This window comes from Cavia porcellus, unplaced genomic scaffold (genome assembly GCF_034190915.1).
Source record: "Cavia porcellus strain 051 isolate PalLab524CR breed Dunkin Hartley unplaced genomic scaffold, mCavPor4.1 scaffold_2, whole genome shotgun sequence".
Lineage (NCBI taxonomy): Eukaryota > Metazoa > Chordata > Mammalia > Rodentia > Caviidae > Cavia > Cavia porcellus.
Window position 1 is genome coordinate 8806191 of NW_026947485.1, and position 20468 is coordinate 8826658.

The window sequence follows — 20468 nt, forward strand, 5'->3', positions numbered from 1 at the left end:
TATAAGAGCATCTCCGGCCTCCCACGTCCTTCCCAGTACTTGGTATTGTTAGTCTCTAATTCCATCAATTCTAACAGGTATGTAGGGAGTCGCAAGGTGGTTTTAATACAACTTTTTAAATTTTTTGTAAACACTCACTTTGTACCTAGTTTTACATTCATAATTCTGAATTCTTTCTCTTAAAGAGAGTCTGCCAATGTTACAAGCTTTGGGGCCCACAAATCCTGGCTCTACCCGGGTGCAGCCCCGCAGGAAGCTGTAAGGACCGGAGAGGGAATTCTGCCCAGAAGGAGGCATGGTGCATTTGTTTGGCTCCGGCTTTCTTCTTAGATTTAAAACTACTGTGTCAGAAACCCATAAATCCAACAGCCTAATGAAAGTGATCAGGGAGAGCGTGTGAATCACCATGGTGCCCTCCGTCCTCAGCATAGTGCACAGCCCAGAGCCAGCACTCAGTCATTATTTGTTCAAGGGAGGCATGGGCCACTCTGATGGCCAGGTGTTGTGTTAGCACCTAACAAAGTGCTTGGGAACCAAGTCATTTCTAGGACTCTTCACTGGCCTTTTTGAAAAGTGTAATTACAGAGTGATTAGTAGAAAAAGCTGAATAAGTCAAAATGTAGCTAAATTGGGGCTGGGGATTTAACTGAGCAGCATAAGCGCCTGCCTTGCAAGCACGCAGTCGTGAGTTCGATCCCTGGTACCAATAAAAAAGAAAAAGGAAAAAAAAACCCAAAATGTAGCTAAATTGAAAGGGTGACTTCATAATTGCTATTACCAACCACAAAACAGAAAATCAGCACATCTATCTGACATCTTTTCCGAAGTTGACCAGGCTTATAAATCCTATATAAAATGTAATTAAAAATGAATGTGGATAGGGGCTGGGCGGAGGTGTAGCTCATTGATAGAGCACTTGTGTAGCATGGAGGTGGCCTTGGATTCCATCCAAGCAACACACACACACACACACAATTAAAACAAATGAACTTTAAATAGATTTTGGACATAATTTTTATTTAAGCATGGGCTTTTAGCTTGGTCCATCCGAGTGTAACATTCCATTTTGCTAGTAGGGACGTCAGGGCTACAGGGCCATTCGAATGCTGCTGGTGTTGGTTTAACTCCGTTAGAAGGTATGAAGATGACCCGCAGGAAAAACCCACGAAAACACAATGAAAAGAACACCCACTGTTTTACAAATCACTTTGTTACCACAGACACAAGATGGCAGTTACAGTTAGTAAATCAGCCACAGAACACTTCAAAAAAATTTTTTTAGACAAGGAAATGGGATTTTGTTTTTGGGGATGGGAAATAGGGTCTTCATCCACAATCCTTTAAGTAGAAAATATTCCAAGGTCAAGCATTTTTCTTATCCACAAAACAACGCTAAATCAACATACATTGTAAAGAGTATATTAAAGGAGATACAATATCTTTACATCCATCTTCTTGAATAGGTATTTCCATTAACTTTTTGCAGAATATAAGTAGATCAAAATCCAGCAGCAAAATATTGCAGTGTTACAAGTAAATACAGTTTCGATGTGTTACATCACAGAAGAGAATACATAGAGGACAATGATAATTTAATCATATAAAACATGATACAAAGCTGAAATACAGTTCACTTTACAGAGCTTTGTGACCAAGAAGGTTAAATACTGTGCTAGACGTCATTGGAAACATAAAAGCTCTTTAAAAGTTTGTGCTTAAACTTTTTGTCATTGTTGTTGAACTATTTATTGTCAATACGGCCATTGTAATGGGAATTTCAACAGATCAGAGTTTTCACAGACATATCCACAGGAAGACATTTACTGAGAAGCCGAGAAGTCACCTGCCATTGGTTCACAGTGTGGGGACGCGGTAGACACTCAGACCACTGAGTCCTTCGTATTTCCTGATATCAGATGCAGTGAGAGGTTTCAAAGAAGGGAAGCAACACGTCACACGTGGGAAGGAAAAATAAACTTTTGACTCTTCATGGGTTTCGCCTAAGTGACCTTCGTCTTCTGTTGTAGAAGTGCCTGAGCCCGTGTTGCCGTGAAAAATTCATCATGTAATTTTGTTTGCGAGTGCTGTGAGGAACAAAGGACACAGGTCGGGAGGGAGAGGTGGAAGGACATGTAAGTTCCATCACGGAAGCTGCAATCCAGTTTAGGTCCTGAGGGACCTACCCCGGAGAAATTCCAGGTTTGTAAGTCACACTAACTTTACTACCCAGGACCACAGGACCGAAGACTGGTACCCATATTCACTGCCTGGGCCCTGAAGATATCCCCCCTCCTTTCCCCCCCAAAACCAGCGAAGAACTGGAAAAAAGCAAATTCTCTTGGTGTATAGCCAAATCAGATGGAAACTCTTGGGCTTGGAATTTTAATCTGATTCATGAACTCTTCCTGAAAACATGTGGTGAACTCTTACTTTAGAGAAAGCGTATGTTTAATGTCATCACTAGATTCACATATGTCTTTCACAATTAGGAAAAATAATTTGGGGGACATTTTTATTTGAAGCTTACAAAGCAAAAACAAATTTATTAGCCAAACTCTCCTAGTTTATGCAGTCTCAGGCTATAAAAGAAGTGAGTTTTTCTTAAAATGTTGGATTCTATTGTGTCTCTCAAGCAATAAGCACCCGGGGTTGTGTTGTATAAACATGGTTTTATGAAAGAGACACTACATTAAAAAGATGTCATAGAATATTGAGGGTATAGTCGAATGTGTAACTGTACCTGTGTGCTTACATATTCCTCCACAGAGGTACACACACATTCCTACATACGTACACATGGGAAGCTGATGAAGATACCAAAAACGGACATGAGCAGTGGTAGCTGCTAAAGTTTTGGCAGAAATAGATTGTTAGAAGGATCGTGATCCACCATCACTGACAGGATGGCACTCACCGACCTGAATATGTGTAACATCAATATAAGCAGCTTATACGTGTGAGCCTATCAATCTAGTCAAATTTACCAAGTTGCTTGAATACATGGTCCCACAGCTTCTCCTCCTTAATTTCATGGAAATGTAAAATACATGTAGGGCAGGGTAATGTCACATGATGTGATCGTACAATAAATGTCCGTATGACATGCACTTGAGTTAGGAAAAAGGGACGGGAAAGGGTCACTGTGCACAGATCAGGCGTCATCTGGGCTGCTAATCATTCCTGCAAGGTGTCACGGGGACACTGTTTCATCCAGTGTAGTATTGATACTAGTAGCAGTTGTAAAATACCCAAAACTTTAAAATAAGAATCTGATCATTACAAGTGAAAACTGGCCATAAAATATCTTAAAGGAAAATATGTAAGTTGAAATAAGATATAGAACTAAAACAGGACACAGTGTCTGTGATGAGAACCCAAGGCCAAGCTAGACCTGAAATTGACATATATTTTATGCAATAAAGTGCTGACAACTCTCCACTCTGAAAAGCAGATAGAAAACGTCCTATATTACCAAATTGCCAGGAACTATAAAATAGAAGCAAAGAATGCAGATTGAAGAGATTCTTTTTAGAGAAAAAGATTAAAAAGTCAGGTTTAGTCCCAGCCAGCCTCACCACCCACCCCACCCTTCTGTGGGACAATAGCACTCCTACACCTAGGTTATGGGTTTCAGGGCACAGGTAAAGGATGGAGCTAGATTATCCATGAGCAGCATTCTGGAAGCACTCACTGCTGTCTATGCAAAGCTGAGATACAAACAAAGGACGGTGAGCTAAGGTCTTGCCCTGCTCAGCTGTCAGGAGAAAGTATCCCGCTGCTTCTGCGTTCACAGAATCTTAGCCTGGCCCTGGCTGTCTTCACTCCACATCCCAGGTCATCTGCAGTCCTCTCCCTGAGCTGCTGAGGCCCCTACATTAGCCTCCTTATCTCAATTCTCCCCCACTAGGAAAAAACTCCACTGCAAAGAAACTGTGAAATAGTTAGGAATACATGTGTGTATCTTCCCACATGAGTATACAATCAATTTTGCACACCAATTTTTGTAAACTTTCCCTCCAAAGCTGGCTTATCCTTGGTCAAAATGTATTTGTAACCTCATCAGTGTATGGAGTTGCATCTAAGCCAGTTTAACCAGACGTTTCCTATCTGCTGTTCAGGTCCTTCCGATGCCGCAGCTCACACAGACTGCTCTATTCCACCTCCGCTCCCGTCTCTTTTACTGCCTCACTGGCCAACATCCAGGGCCTGTATTCTACTTGCTCAAAAATCACGTTTCCTTTATTGCCTATCCCTACTCGGGAAGTAATTATATTTTCCACTTTGACCTCCTATAGTGTTCACTTCCTGTTTTAAAGGGGAGTCTGTTTGTAACTTGGCTCCCCACATCTAAATGTCTGCTGCCATGGGGGTCTGCCCCCCAGCACCCCACCCACACCACAACCTCGCCTCCTGCCTGATCCAAGGTGGCCAAGGTGTGGTTGTTGAACTTTTGGTGACTTACTGATTGGGTTCCTGCTGTAAATCATAACTCTTTAACTATAAGGAATAATTGCAAAGTTAAAGCAATGAAATTATTTTTATCAAAAACACGTTTAAAATTATAAAGTACCCAAAAGAAAACTTAAAAGTTAAAATACATTAAAAAGATAAAACTCAGAATACTCAAGATATTTAGTTATCTGGATCAACCTAGACTGACAAGAAAGTTACATGAATATATGGAAACAAAGGAACATTAGTTTTATTAAAAGTTGTGCATGCTTAATGGCTTTAGAGCAACTTCTCCTGCATAGTTAGTTGCTTCTTAAGAAATTGATTAAAATTTTCCATCTTTATATGTGAAAAATAAATATTAGCAGGTTAGAGATCTTTGATATCTTACAAATCAGTTCATAGTGGAAATTTACAGCTAATTTAGAGGCCATTTTGGTGCACTGGATACTCTTTCTTATGACTATGTTTATGTATGAGTGTTGTGTATGTGGATGCCTGAGAAGGTGGGTACGTGCATGGTAATGTGTTTGCTTTAGATGCCAGTGTTTATACAGTTATATTAAAAATGATCACACTTTCTAAGCTTCCCAAATGATAGTAACTGGTAATTTGACTATGTGAAACCTAAGCATCTCTTGAGTCAAGTTGGAAGCTAATGAGATTTTACAGTTTTTCCAGTTCATAAGCCTTTAAAAGAAATCAAGCACCATGGGGAGTTACAACAAAGTGCTTTCCGACTCTAGGACCATTTAATAAACTGGCATGGTTCTTAAACACTGACTGTGCTTTCTTAAAATGTCTAGCTTATAAGGGTGAGCATTAGGGAAGCTTTTAAAAAAACAGATTTAAAGATCTTACACTTAATTTTTTTATGCATCTTAAGAATGAGCCTGTTCAAATATTTTTATTACTGTTTTGTACTTTTCTGATTAATGGTACTGCTCTATTCAGTATTCTGTTTTGATAAGTTCTATAGTGTTCTATATTTTATCTCAATTTGATATACATGATTGAAAGAACAACTATTATAAAGATAACAAAATATACTGTGATACCTATTACTGTTATCCTGATAACCTGCTGTGAAGTTCTGTACCAATTTCACTGTACGATCTTAGTTGGCTCTATTCTGTCTTGTTCTGTTGTATATTTTCAAAAAATTAAAAAAAAAAGAATGAGCCTGTTTTGTTTTTGACACAGATAAACGTACAGCTATAGAAAGTATCATGAATAATAACAGGTGCAATGCACTTTTAAAGATTTATTTCTTCATTGTAGTTATAAGAGATTAATTTTTATTCTAAAATCAGTGAAAGCAGGTTATATCCAAGGGCACACTATGCTACTTGACATATTAGTTTACTTTGGTTGTGAGTAGCACCAGGCTCATTTAAAAATTCACCCTAGAAGAGTAAGTAAGAAGGGAGAAAGAGATTCAGTGTTTTCTTGGGAATGCCAATTAAAATTTCCACGATCTTTGAGGAATTCAAACAGCATGTGGAGTTATAAGATATGGCTCAGATTCTGCACAGGAAATGTGAGATTCCTGAAGAACTAGTGGCTGTGTTCTTTTAAATTACTAGTGCTTGCCAGAGCCACAACCACAGGTACTTATTGTTATGAAAATAATTGAACTGATTTTTAATGCATTCTGAAGGAGACGAGTGATGAAGAATTGGAGCTCATACCAATGTAAGCATTTTTACTGATTTGTAATGTTTTCAAAACAAATGAAGAGCTATAGGAATGCAGAAATAAGACTTTAATGGGTTGTCAGAAGCAGCTTTTGAGAAATGCAAGTGAGTGTAAGACGGGTGCCACCACTGCAGCTCATGAGCTCCCCAGCCTAGAGGACGTCTAATGTTGAGGTCATGCATTTTCAGGAAGGCTACAGATAGGGTAGGGCGGGTGCAGGCACAGGCGCCCTCCATAAGATTTTGTATGTCTCTTTCTTGCTAAATGGAGGTAAGAATAACATCTGATGACGTGTACCTCACAGAGTTGTAAGAATTCAGTGAACACTTCCAGCACCGTTTGCAGATGCTCCGGTAGCTTTCTTAAGTTTCAAAGTGTCTCATTTAGAGGACAAATGTAAGTGTACACTGATGGTGACCCATCCAGCCGGAAGCCAGGATCTAGAACTCAGAAGCATTATGAGCAAATCTCTCCTCTGCCAATTGACTCATTGACTTAGAACAGAAGCGACCCAGAACGAGAGGGGCTTTGAAAGACATTGATTACATTTTACCAAGGCCCCTCAGGTTTTTTGCACTCATTTCCGATTTTTTAACCCTCAACGCATTTATAAGCTGTGGTCACTTCTAGGGCATCTAAGATAGTGCCAAACACAGAGAAGGATCTAATGTCAAATGTTCCTTTGTATCCCCAAAAGCATTTAGAGCTATAGTTGTAGATTATTTTTTCAGTGGCAAAGCTCTTCTACAAAACTCAGTGAGCTTTGGTAACACCAATGAAGCTAACAGTCAATAGCTCCCCAAATTTAGGAAGGAGGACTTACCTTACTCTAGTGGAAAACCAATGACAGCAAATAATGAAATATAACACAAGTTAAAAAATGCTTTTCAATGCATGCAGGACTGTGATTACTCATAAAAGTCTGATCGGGTTTAGACGCACTATAGGATTTTTCATCTCTTTTGAAAATAAAAATTAAACAAGTTATTTCTTATTCTTCTACACCCAATAGATACATACACTTAACTTTTTAATGTAATGCAACATGCAATATTTGCTCATAACCATATGTCAAGGTACAAGTAGCTATAGTACTACATTTGGCATAAATGTTGCATATAAAGTATAAATAGTTTAATTATCACAATCAGTTTTATCTGATTTTTCAATTATTTGTGTTTTAGGAAATACTAATTCCTGAATATATTTATTAATATATTAATACAGGCTTTAGAAAGCAGAAGTCCTCTACATCAGATAACAGTCAAATTTAATAAATATGCTTTGCAACAAACAGTATGTCCATCTCCATAAATCATTTGTGCCAAAAACGTGACAGTATCTGGATGATGAATAGCACGAGGGGATGGTCATGATGGAATTCATATTAAAATCTGATATATGTGTTGAAGGCCATCGTTAGCAACATATTGGTTTTCAATTCTCAGTCAGTGTGGAAATAATTCATTTTTAGTAAATTGATTCACAAAGGCTTTTTTACTGAGTGATTCGCTTTCAAGGTACACATGCAAAAATCAGCGCACTTCATTATCACATGACGGGTGTGGCGGACACGTGTACACAGGAAATGTGATGTGTGAATGAAATGCAGTTGGGTGAGGGAGATTCTTAGGATAGAAGTGTAAAACCCGAGAGAAAAGGTTTAAGGCAAAGGATCCTCTTTTATCCTAAGAAGAGCCCCACCAGCATGGATCTTGTGAGGGATCTGCCCAAATGTATTCACAAACATTTACTCAAAAATAAATATCCTACACTAGCAGATGAATTCAGAGAAATTGGGTTTCTGACACTGCTGTCAGTGATGGTGCTATGCTACATAATTAGACTTTACAGGATGGGGACCTTTTGTAAGCTAGTGAGGCTGGAAGAATGATCTGATATTTGGGTTCATTTGTGTTATGGCAGATTCACAGGGGCTAATCATCAAGAAGCCCCTTTTTTGCTAGGTTTCACTGGAAAACGTCACGAGAGTGGGAAGACTACACTCTCTAAACAAGCAGCAGGCACATGGACTTTGTTTGTTACATCCTCAAAGGATGGCTTTTATGTTTACAGTACAGGTTTGTCATCCTGTATCTCCAATGTATGAATTTCTGATCTTCCCACATTGTAGTGCTTTAGAAAAAAACCAGGAAGTTAGAAATATGTATCTCGTTCATTTTTGCGCACACTCCTAAGTTCTGAAATACTTTCGAGAGTGCTGAGTTTGTTCTCGTCAAACTCATAGGTCTCTTGATTAAGATGGGCAGCGTGGATGTTAAAATCAGTGTAAGATACCATGCGTGACCAGTTTTTATTTATGGGGTTTTAGCATGTGTCCTTGGTGCATATGCACAAAAGCAGCATTGGTAATAAAGCTAGATTAAGGCTAGTCTTCACTTAGAAAAGAAAATGTATCCTAAAAGTTCTTAAGTGAGGCATGCATCGCTTCAACCGTTAGTTGCAAAAACATTAGTAGCCCTGTTGTCTGAACTTGGGCTCTTGCCACCAGAATGGGGAACATCTCCAGCTCGTGTAACTAATGTTCTGCAACACAGGTGTAGCTAAGCAAGAGCATATTTTCAGTTAAAAGGGCTAAATGGAGTATTCTAATTCTCTATTTTAAATGCATATTTTCTGTGCAACATTATAGTTAGTGATATTTGGGGATTATGGCATGAACTTTGGCTACAGCTTCCCTGTGCCAGTGATGGTTGGAAGACAGTTTGGAAAATCATTGCATCTTATTTTTCTCAGTTCTATGGAAGTTATTTATCTTATGCTCACAAATAAGTGAATTATTTTGTGGAGATACCAAGGCATATTAATGAGTGCTGTAAAAAAGCATTCTCAAAGCATTCTCAAAGAATGTCACACTTCTTAAAATCAGAACAAGACATCGAGAACATCATTCTGAAAATAGAATTCCTTAGGGTTGTGTTTTTAGAAAACAACTCACTTATCTGTGAGGAAAATAATTCCTTCTTTATTCTATAATTCTATAATTTTAACAAATTATGTATTATTCTACAAATTATATATTATTCTATAAATTATATATTATACTTTGTAATATAATAAGTTATAATAGTTACATATTAAAATTATAAGCCTAGATTTTAAGAAATTTTGAAATGTCACAGGCATTTGTTTTTAAAATCATATGTATATGTATAAAAAGTCGGTGATATGTGTTAATTTGTAATTCTCAAAAGACTCACTGAAAATAAAAGACTTGGAATAAAACCAGTCTGCATGCACGTGTGGTGATGGTCTTCCTCATTTGAAGTGTTTTAGCGTCCTGATAGCTGCATACAGTAATGTAGGGTGAGAGCAGACTGCCTATCATCAGTGATAATTCTTCAAAGCATTTAAATTCTGGAGACTAAATAAACACAAAGTTTTATAATTTATGGCTCCAGAAAAATGCCAAAAACAATAAGTTTCTGATATTTCATATAATCTGAATTTCATTCTTATAGTACTTTTGTTATGCTGGTAATTCCTTGTAAAGATTAATATCAACACCAGTTCCAGAAGGTTCTCTTGGGCTGCGTGGTGAAGCTTCTGTTTTGAAGTTGTAAAGGGGATGCTTCTGACCAGGGGCTGTATGGATATTTGCACTACTTCCCTAACTTTAGCCCAAGGGAGGGAATTATTGGGCATGATATGTCTCTGAAATTCAAAAGAGATAACCGCAATTGCTTGTTTGGGCGGAAGAAGATGAAATATCTACTCAAATATATGATATGTAAAGGATTCTTAGATCTATCATGGACAAAATTAGCATCATGTCTTCTCCCAAGGACAGACAAGCTTTGATGTCTCCATAGGAGTTGATGATGCTTTGTCCAGCACAGGAAGCCCCATCTGCTAATGCAATTTGTCTTGGTAAGAGATGTGAAAGACAGGAAGCTATTGTTGATGCTAATTTAAGTCTCAAAGTGTTGTAATCATCTGACCGATACTCAGCTCCTACCAAAAGCCATTTTAAATCTCCATAGGCATGGACCTGAGCATCAGAACACTCCTTGACACTGTCTGAAGCTTCCCAAGTGATTCTGGCATTCAATCAGACTGAGAATCCTTGCTCCGGAAGGACAGTAAGTGTTTGCATTTGGGTCTATATGGACATCTCTCTATGGTCTCCTCATATGTGTGCATTTTGGAGTCTACATTTCTGTATTTTCCTGGAGTCTTGTGGCCTGAGGAAATGGAGAGCTAGGTAAGACATCAGCCTCATGTTTAGATTAAGACTGTTCCTTAACCTTTAACTGTCTTGTGGAGGCAGAGCCCAGCAAGTGGTCCAGAAGCAGCAGAGCGCACAGTGGGGGCTTGTGTGGGGACCAGGTTGCTGTCGGAGCTGGGGGTTGATATGGATGCCATGCAAGCAGGTGCCTCAGTGGGAACTAAGACGAGGGCTAGCTCAAGACGGAGAAGTCAGCTCATGGCCATGATCGAAAGAAAACAAAGCTGGTAGTTTTCCCACCAGTTCAAAATCACTTAAATTTGCTTTCAAAATGACTGAAATCAGCCACGAGACTGATTTCATTCTAGATTTGGTAAACAGAATGAACATTTGAACCTATCTACCGAGAAGATTCGCCTCTCCTTGCCGACAACTTGGAGCCATCGGTTCGAACCCGGCGAGACATAATCATTCCAGTTCTACAGGAACTAGATTGTTAGAGAAAAAGCAAGTCATCTCTCTGCGAGGTAACAGTCAATGTGGGCAGGTGATGGTGGGGACAGCCCTGTCACCTGGGGGAGATCGTGGGGACACTCTTAGCTTCTTAGATGCTGGGACGGGTCAAGAGGAATCTGAACCCACAGATTCTCTGTGATAGTTGCAGCTACATCAGGACATGGAGAAGACCTCGGGCATCTATGGCTAAGACCAGGGCTTGTAACTGGGTGCATTTTCCCCTCACACCCTGTATCTGGCCCAGTGCAGATCCCTCTTTCGATGTCATTTCTATTTTAAAAGGCAACCCGACCTGGCATAAGACATTGTTTCCCCTTCACCTGGAGACTTCTGTTTTACCCAGTTAAACTAATACCTTCAACCCTTAAATGAATGTCATACTTACTGAAGTTTCCTAAGATACATTCAACTACATTTGCGACTTTGTTATCTCATGGTTGACTTCAGCTACCATTTGCAGTTGCTGAAGGGTACAAGGCACAGTGGTCCTGTGGGGACGTTCTCCCCAGGAACAGTTCCTACTGAATGAAGGAGCATGCCAGACCAAAGGAGTTTCACACCTTTGCGAAATGGACACGGGGTGACGTGGTAGATACTCACAGGACGACCTCCACGTGGTCCAGAGCCCACTGATCGTGACCTGTTCCATTGTGGCGGGGCTGCCACCAGCGCAGTAAGACTCCTTTCATCCGTGCCTCCCTGGGTCACAGACAGAAGCACAAGAAAGTTAAACACCGGGTCGCAGAATTTCCGGGTATGTGACTGCACCTGGATACTATAACAGGTAATGTCAATCAACACATTTGGGGCATGGATTTCAGATCTGCTTAGGCCAGAATGCTCTCCTAAGCAGAATTACATCAGTTTGCCACTCATGGGCTGATAATTTTCCAGTCTCTCATTCCTCTCCCTTGCTTAGCCCGACCTGGAAGAGCAACATGCCCGGACAATGTAGAGTGCTCTCAGTGCCAGGCACTGTGCTAGAAACCGGTGAACAATGCGGGTCAAAACTGATATACCTGCCTGTGCCCAGTAAAATGTCAAGTTAGCACCCCAGGCAGGAAATTAAACATGTTCCTGATGACTGAGCTTGGCCATGCAAACGTGATTGGCTTGGGAGCTGCCCAGGGGCTGGAGGCACAAACTCTCTGGGTGTGTACTGGGAGGGTCAGGGAGATGTGGCCATGTCTACACCTGGCCCCTGGCCCCATCCCTGGATCCACTTCCCAGTCAGCTTTGCTCTCCCGTGTCCTTCTACCTCGGTGCTTTTGCCTGGAGCCAGCCAAGCCTGGCTGAGTCTCAAGAAACCCTGAACTAAATGAAGGCTCTCTTCCTTTGAGCTGTGGGTACTCAATACTGTGCCCCAGCCACGGACAGGTGACTAATGCAGATGCTGTTTCCTAAAGGACCAGAAATATCGTTTAAACAAAGATCTGTGAAAGAGCGCCTTTGCATTTAGGCGCTACCTCTAGTCCTCTCTCCCTAGTTTCAAAGTCCTCTCTTGTCCTAACAGAAAACAGAAATGCAGCTTTGGAGATCTGGATCTGTCTCCATTCTGCTGCTGCCTAATTTCACTGCACTGGTCCAGTAACTTTACCCAGTTCGCACTCAAGTTCTGGGCTCTCAGGGGTCGGGCACCAGACCCCGCCTGCTTAGGCCACTCACAGGGGTACGTTGTAAGAGACTCTCTGCGCCTGTGTGAAGTCCTTGGGCTGGTGCTGGGCGATGACGTGCCAGGTGATGCCGTTGTTGACGCTGTACTGCAGCAGCACGGCCTTGTCCACGGTGTGGGGGCCACTCAGGTCACTGTTGCAGCTGTCCGTCTGCGACGCGCTCCCAATTTGCAAAACAAACATAATTTTGCTGGAAAAAAAAAAACACGGGGGAAATCAGCTTTAGACAGAAGTCAGGGAGTAGTTCAAGGAGTTTCCTTTAAAATCTTTGTTATTCCTAAAATCTGTAACATCTGATTTGCTGTGCAGCTGGCTGTCTCCACGCACGGGCTCTACCTCTGCCAGTTCAACCAATCACAGGCAGGAAACACTTGGGGAAAAAACCACATTGGTATTGAACGAGTAACAGCCCTGATTCTCTTATTATTATTATACCCTAGGTTAGACAGTATAATAACTGTTCACATAGCATTTATATTGTATCGGGTGCTATCAGGAATCTAGAAATGATTTACAGTGTACAAGAGGATTTGCATAGGTTATGTGCAAATCTACACCATTTTATTTAGGTTCCATTTGGGTGCTCCAGGGAAGCTGTACAGTAAAACAGACATAATATAAATCACTTAGTAATGCAATCTGTTTATATCATTTTTATTAGATATGTTAAAAAATAACCTCAGAAGGCCCCTGTTTTTGATCCTCCAAGATAAGCCCTCCATTCATGATGTTGGGAATCCTGTTGGCCTGTTTCACTGGACGCACCTGCCACTCTCTGACTGATAACGGGGACATGCTGGCAGTGAGGACAGGGAGAGGACAAGCAGTAAGCACATGGTATTTATCCACACACCACAAATAGTGCCGTGTTGCACAGCACTGGCCAAGGGTAAGTGAGTGTGTCTCTTTTAAGAAAGGCTGTCAAGGCTGGGGCTTTAGCTCAGAGGCATAAGTGCCTGTCTTGTAAGCACACGGTCATGAGTTTGATGCCCCAGTACCAAAAATTAAAAATTAAAAAAAAAGAAAGGATGTCTGGAGGTCAGAGCCAAGGGAAAGCAGAGCTAGAGCATGGAGCCTCCGGCTCACATCTGCTTTTCTGCTCGAGATTCTTTTCTGCTCTTCGGTGGTGGCCTTGTCTTTATGACACATAGCTTTTAAACATAGGAAATGTACCACCCTATGATTCCTGGTGATTAACAGAGTGGCCCATTTACAGCACATGCTTGAATAAAGAACAGACTGGAAACTTGTGTGTGCATGAATTGATGTAAAATAAAGTTACTCGTACAACATGCTGTGTAAGTGTTACTTGAGCACCTAGTTGTAGCTTATATGTGGTCAAGGAAAGTGGCAGGTTATTTCTGGATTAGCCATAACTTTTTGGTAGGGGAAAAATAGGAATGGGTAGATTCAACTTTTAACATCTTTATGGTTACCATCCAGGAATTAGTTTTATTATATTTTCATTGTTTACTAATATATAATGGGCCAATATCTGCCTTTTTATCTTTGGAAACGCATTATTACTATTTCCCAAAGTGAAAGCTACAAGTGAACATCCACAATCTCATTAATCAAACATTTGGTTCTCAAGTGCCCTCCTGGCTTCTGAATGCTCGTCAGCTTTTGGGGAACAGCTCAGCACTTTGTGACACTTTTAAAGATATTTTATTTTATTTTCTTGGTAACAGGAATCAAACTCAGGATACTGTGCTTGCCAGATAGGTGCTTATGCCAATGAGCTATATCCCTGGCCCTGTAACACTTTTCAAACCTTGGAATTCCTTCCTGATTATGCAGAGGAGAAGCTGTGTTTGCTTTGGCTAAGGCAGAACTGGACAGCGAAGGTGGGGAAGGAAATTCAACCCTCCCGTGCTCTGTCACTTCCCTACTGGCCCTTTGCCTGGTGTCTGCCCACTTTATTCCATCTAATCTCCTTTAGCATATGAATCATTGAACATCTTAACCACTCACCCCATATGTGTTCACTGGACTAACACATGCTAAATATGTTTCTTTTTCTACAGATCCTCATATAGGTATTCGTATTTACAGGCTTGACTGGAGGCAAGCTTAAGTGAGCTACAGTATTGCTAGAAATTATCCCTGGCCATTTTTTATGCTTGGTTATTTTTCCTAGTTTATTGATCTACCAATATGTGTGAAGAAATACAAAAGCAATTTCTAATAAATTTAAGCCAAGAAAACTGAGTTGTTAAAGCATGTAGTGTTTCCTTGTAGCAAATTCAAAAGACATTTAGGTTTCCGCTGCTCAGTGACACGTGTCCTACAAAGTTCACGATCAGATCTGGTGGATGGAGGACAAGAAGCGAGTGAACCACTAATCCAGAGTCTGGCTACAGCGCAGGGAGTGGTTACCTTGCTCGGGTGAGATCCAGAGGTTTGGTAGCCGCTTGCCTTATCTGACAGCCATTAAAATAGAGGGAGTCTCCGTGGGCGTAAGGTGCCAGCTGGCCACAGCCACTGCCGATCGCACCCCCCTGAATGGTCTCCCAGTTGGCTTCTGTGACTCTGGCTGATTCGAAGTTATCTTTAATGTAACTGGGAAGATCATGGCTGAAAACCGAGCAGTCATCACCTAGAGGAAGGGAACAGTCACAGGCATCAGACTCAGCTGGAACAGACAGGCTCACTGGAGATGAATGGGTGTCTCTGTTAGATTTGGGCCATGGTTGTGCTGCTCCAGTAGCAAAACACCACGCAGATACAGATGCCCACATATAAATGCTTCCCTGATTGGTGGACAGTGGGGGAGAAAGGACCAGGCCTCACCAGGAGGTGATCCCTGACTGCAAACCAGTGCCATGTGTGGGCCACTGCTGGAGTGGGGACAGCCAGACCCAAGCCTCTCTCTGTGAGTCAGGGCCATTTGTGGAATGTGGGGGTGGGGGGGGAACCAGGCCTCACCAGGAGGTGATCCCTGCCTGGAAACTATGTCATGTTCATTGTTTTGAAGTCCTTTATTGTGTTCACTGCCTTGTTTTTATTGTTTCTCTTCCTTCTGTTTGATTTTTACTATGTCTGAAGGTATCTGCAGCTATTTTGAAGATAACAAAAGGCATTATGCTAACCATTGTTGATTTTGTAAGATTTTAAAGTTCTGTATCATTTATACTAGTTTATTTTGATTGGTTTTATTCTGTTTTATTTTTCTGAGTTTTATCCTCTTTAAAATAAAAAATAAATAAATGTTTCCCTTCTGTTGTCAGCTGTTACTGGCTTTCATTGTTACAAATAAATCTCATTATTTTTCCATCAATGTTCATTAACACATGCAAGTGCTATTGTATTTTCTTGTGTAAATCTTTTTTATTCAAACGCCACAGCACCGGGTCAGGCCCTCGGTGTTTATCAGGTTAGGTCTCCAGAGAGGACTCTCACCCTGGCACGAGGGACTGATCTAATTTCTTTTGTTCCTGGTGTGATTTGTGGAAATAGGTCATGTTCTTGTCTTCCAGTTCTGTGTTTGATGATCTCTGAACAAAGGGTCTGGGTGTTAATTCGTTGGTGGATTCCACCACCTCTCATAATACCTGGCACGGCAAAGTATTCAGTACTGATCCTGGGATGAACAAACTGGCAGCATCAGAGACCACTGAGCTGAAGCAGTGAGGCAGTGGGCTGGCCAAGTGTATGCTCCTGCATTTCTCCTTGCCTGAAACCGTGACCCTTTTCTAAAAGTCCGGGATAGTTCCAAGTCATAGTTCTGTTGGACCAGGAGCGAGAGCCGATTCCACACATCTTGTGAGACATTTGATCCATTAATTTGCCCAAAGTTAAAATTCTTCAGTTAATGTGCAGCCAGAGCCAGCTGGGCTCAGCAGCAGTACTAACAGAGGAGGAAGGAGAGGGCGAATTCCTAACCTCAGACACGTGCAGCAGTCCACATTAACCTACTCATTTCACATGCACCAACCGAGAAATTAAATAGATCCTGCTCCAGGGTTCAGATACACCGATCCTAACGTTGTATGCTTGGGGAAATTGTGTAATTCTGACCCTCGTTGGATAAATCTCTCAGCTACGAGAACTAACAGTATTGATGGGAAAGATCTTTCCGACGTTTTCTAGCTGTGTGATCTTTGGCAAATCACCTGAACCCCTCAAGTCTCAGTTTCTTTACAAGTGGCGATAATTGTCATAACCATAGGTAGTTTATGAGGATATGATGAACACCAAATGACTCCAAAGAATGGACTGGTGTATGCTATGTATTAATAATGCGTAAGACGGCGTAAGGATTCAGTCAAAGACCCTTTAGCTTTGCTGTGTGCCAAGTACTAGGCTATGAGGATAGGACAGAATGGCAGTTATGCAAAGTGAACCTTGTGGTGGCAGAGGCTGGAGTCTGGCAGCAGCACTGGCTCCAGGAAAGCAGGGATGCAGGCCTTGCAGCAGGTGGCGGGAGGTTCCTGTGGTGTGAGGGGTGGAGCGGACGCTGACCTAACTATATACTCCGCCTCAAGCAGCCCAGTTAAAATGTGTTTCTTGGGGGGACAGTGACACCTGCGGTGGGAAGAGGCTGAGGATGCAGGGACAGAGGCAAATGGACACTAGCAAAGCTCTCAGGATGGGCAGCATGGCCAGGAGGGAGAGAGGCTGAGAAATGGAAATGAGGTATTGGGGTGTGTGTGTGTGGGGCAGGGTGATAAAGACAGGGATGTGAGATACTAGAGAAGATCCCCGTGGGTTTATCTACATTGGTATCTTCCTATATTTGTATTTATGGACTATCTTGAGTGGGCTTCAGTGTTACCAAGCTATGCTTGAAAACTCATTCTAAAGATAATGACTCCAGGACCAGGAGTGTGTTTTGCATCTCAAACATGTCCATGTGGAGTTCTAGCCATTTCCAGTGTATCCATGTTAAGATGAGGGGACCTCATGATGCCCCCATCAACCACTGCACCCCGGGGTCACACCTTGGAAGCCCTCGTCGCAGATGCAGACGGCGCCCGTGGTGCAGTACCCGTGCCCGCTGCAGAGCTTGGGGCAGGCCTCGCCGATGTACACGTGGTCGATGGCCCAGCTCTGCTTTTCCGTCTCTTCACCCTTCTGGATCCATCGGAACTGTGTGGCACTGAGAGACACACAGAGGGCAGGAGACAGTCAGTAGGCTGTTGGTTACCCTGGACCTGCCCAGCCTCTGCCTCTGGGGCTCCCCAGTTGTCTCCCTAAAGCCCGCAAAGACAGAGGTGAATAAACTTTTAGATCTCTAAGTAAAAGGAAGGCTGGTCCAGTAAGATGGCAAACCATCCATTTATGGTTAGCTCTGTGAAGCTGCCAACCCTGCACCGGGGGCATCTGATCAGGACGTACAGCTTTTGGGAGAGCAGAACTCCAGGGCAGAACTGGTACCCACTCTAGTCTTTGGTAGGGTCCATCATTCAAGCCACATGAATGAGTGAGTTTGGCACATACACATGTGATGTGTAGTTAAAATCCAAGACCTAGGAATCATGGAATCATTTACAAACCCGTTCCTGTTTCTTCTTATGTTTTTTTTTGGGGGGGGGGTGTGCAATCCCCATTTGGGGTATGGACCAGCAAGTAGAGAGGGAGACTGGGGACGGTCCTAGGTTCTGGGTCTCACTTCTCTTCCCCAAGGGTTCTCCGTGTCCTTCATGAGTCCCTGGAGACCGGCAGACAGCTGCGCTCAGTCTGCTTCACGTCCACCCACCTGGAGGAGACGTGGTCGGGCAGCTGGATGGTGACCCTCTGCCAGCTCGAGCTGTTGACGGCATTGTAGATGGTGGCTTCATGGAACTGGAATGGGGAGCAGCCGATGCTGTTCGAGGAGGAAGGCAGGCACTGGGTCTGGACGAGCTGCCAGGAATCAGACCTACGGGAAGAGGGAGAGGTGCACAGGCGAAGCGGAAGAGAACTAGAGAGCACTAATCTAACGCCAAGGTAGAGCTCCGCGGTGGGACAAAAGCACGTCCATGTGAGTTTCCTGTGTTTTTAATTACGTATCACGAAGAGAAGAGTAGAAAATAGTTTCCCATGAGGTGTGTTCTAACAGCACACCAATATATGTACAGACACAAGCCAGCATGCATGGTGATGGGCTCCAGGGACTTCTTCCCATAAATGTCAGGTCACAGAGACATATTTCTAGACAACTGACAAACTGTCACTCCAAAGCCAACTCAATTTAATTAATTTTTGAAAGCGATGGTAGGAGACAGGAACATCAACAAATTATTGTACTGCATGAGACTTTTCTTCAATGTGTTTTGGGAGCTGTACGGTGGCTCAACATTCAGATCGTTCATTGCTTAAAAAAATCCCACCTCCAGTGAGCTCAGTAGCTCTGCTGATCACATTGAGAAATTCCCTCCACACCTGACCTCCCACAGAAAAAGGAAAAATCATACAAAGCCACTCGTGGAGTTCCCTAACATCAGGCAGAAATGGGTGACAACCAAATCAGGTGTCTACAGGGCAGAGCCTCCTGTGTCTTTTTGTGTCACCTCAAGTGGCCCCTTCAGCCATCTCCAGGCATTCGGGATGACAGTCCCTGTGGCATGCAGGGGGACATGAGAAGGCCCTTCCTTCAGAAGTCTCATCTGCATGACAGGTGCCACAGCCCTATAGCTGACACCAGTCCTCGGAAGGACACTTTGAACTGGGTTTGGGTGTTGGTAACAGATTCATAAGCTTGATGGATGTAATTCATCTAGGGCAGAGGTGGCGAACCTATGACACATGTGTTGTTTTTAAGACAAAAGATATTAATGTAGGAGTTTTTTCTCTAAAGTTAAAAAAATTTTTTTCCCTAAAGTTGATTAAACAGGAGCAATGTAAATAAAAACATTCCACTCTAAGGACAAATTGTTTCTTAATATAAAAAGAAATTTTTCTTGTTTGAAGGAAGATTTGAAGATGCATAAATTTTATACAAATAAAAATTGTGTGAAAATATAATGAACTTCTACTTCTAAGACACAAGAATGCCCCTCTCTGTAGCATTTGCCTTAAAAACAAACATTTACATTAAGCATTTAAGTTTGGAAACAGTACAAAACATGATTTCACTGACCTTGCATCCTTAGTGTATTCCAACAAGACGGAATGGAGGTCGCCGCAGGAAGTGGTTTCACAGCCCACCACGATCTAAAGCAAACGTGAGTGATCAACACACAGGCAAGAATGACCGATGACTGACATCAGGTAACTGGAAATCCCATCCCTTGCAGTGGGGGAATGAACACATGATCAATCTGTTCTATGTATGTATGCAAACACTGCATACATGAAACCCAACATTTTATAAAATTAATAGGCACTAATAAGCAATATATAAAAAAATCCCATCCCACTCCGTTGTAGCTATAATTGCTAATGAAGAACTGTTTGGAGGAGATTTTACAGAGCAGTCTTTTAGGACATGAAGAACACATTTTTTGTTTTTTTTTTTTGAGTTCTGTTAGGGACATGTAATTTCCATGGAGCTGAGAATTAAGGTTTTATAAGGTCCTATTCCTATCAATTTAATTAGTAGCAAAATTGGATAAGAAAAAAGTAACGTGAAGAGAATTTATGGAAAGAAATCAGACATTTTATTAATATGAAACATTTTCACTAATATCCTGGCTTCTTGGTACTACTGTTCAATTTTTATTTGGAATTGAAAATAGCAATTTTAATTACTTAATATTCATTCTTAGGGATTTCTCTTCTTTCCATATGAATAAAAGTTTTCCATATAATATGCAATTAAATGTTTGAATCATTAATAATGTATAAGTGCTATAAAATACGGCGATTCCGATTTAAATCCTAATCATCTACTTAATCAACAAGTCATGTGTCAGTGCTGATACCAGGGAAGATTGGTTCCAAAAACTTCCGGCCACACATTCCTGAATAAAATAGCTCAGAATTCAAAGGGAGAATGAGAAAGTCTAATAATGGCA

General features: G+C 41.7%; 1 protein-coding gene across 2 annotated transcripts in view; it reads right to left on the reverse strand.

Annotated features, from left to right (window-relative positions):
* Positions 1 to 996: 996 nt before the first annotated feature.
* The window catches only part of Reln (reelin), a 442954-nt gene continuing 423482 nt past the window's right edge, over positions 997 to 20468 (reverse strand). Inside the window, exons 58-65 of one of the 2 annotated variants that reach the window (XM_063237784.1) lie at positions 19592 to 19665; positions 18230 to 18391; positions 17472 to 17629; positions 14908 to 15127; positions 12521 to 12718; positions 11456 to 11554; positions 6974 to 6979; positions 997 to 2084 (exon numbers count right to left, since the gene is read on the reverse strand). In XM_063237784.1, the coding sequence (XP_063093854.1) occupies positions 1988 to 2084; positions 6974 to 6979; positions 11456 to 11554; positions 12521 to 12718; positions 14908 to 15127; positions 17472 to 17629; positions 18230 to 18391; positions 19592 to 19665 (1014 nt within the window). In that variant the 3' untranslated portion in view covers positions 997 to 1987. The remainder of the gene's footprint in view (positions 2085 to 6973; positions 6980 to 11455; positions 11555 to 12520; positions 12719 to 14907; positions 15128 to 17471; positions 17630 to 18229; positions 18392 to 19591; positions 19666 to 20468) is intronic. The other variant, XM_063237786.1, reaches the window with a different exon arrangement.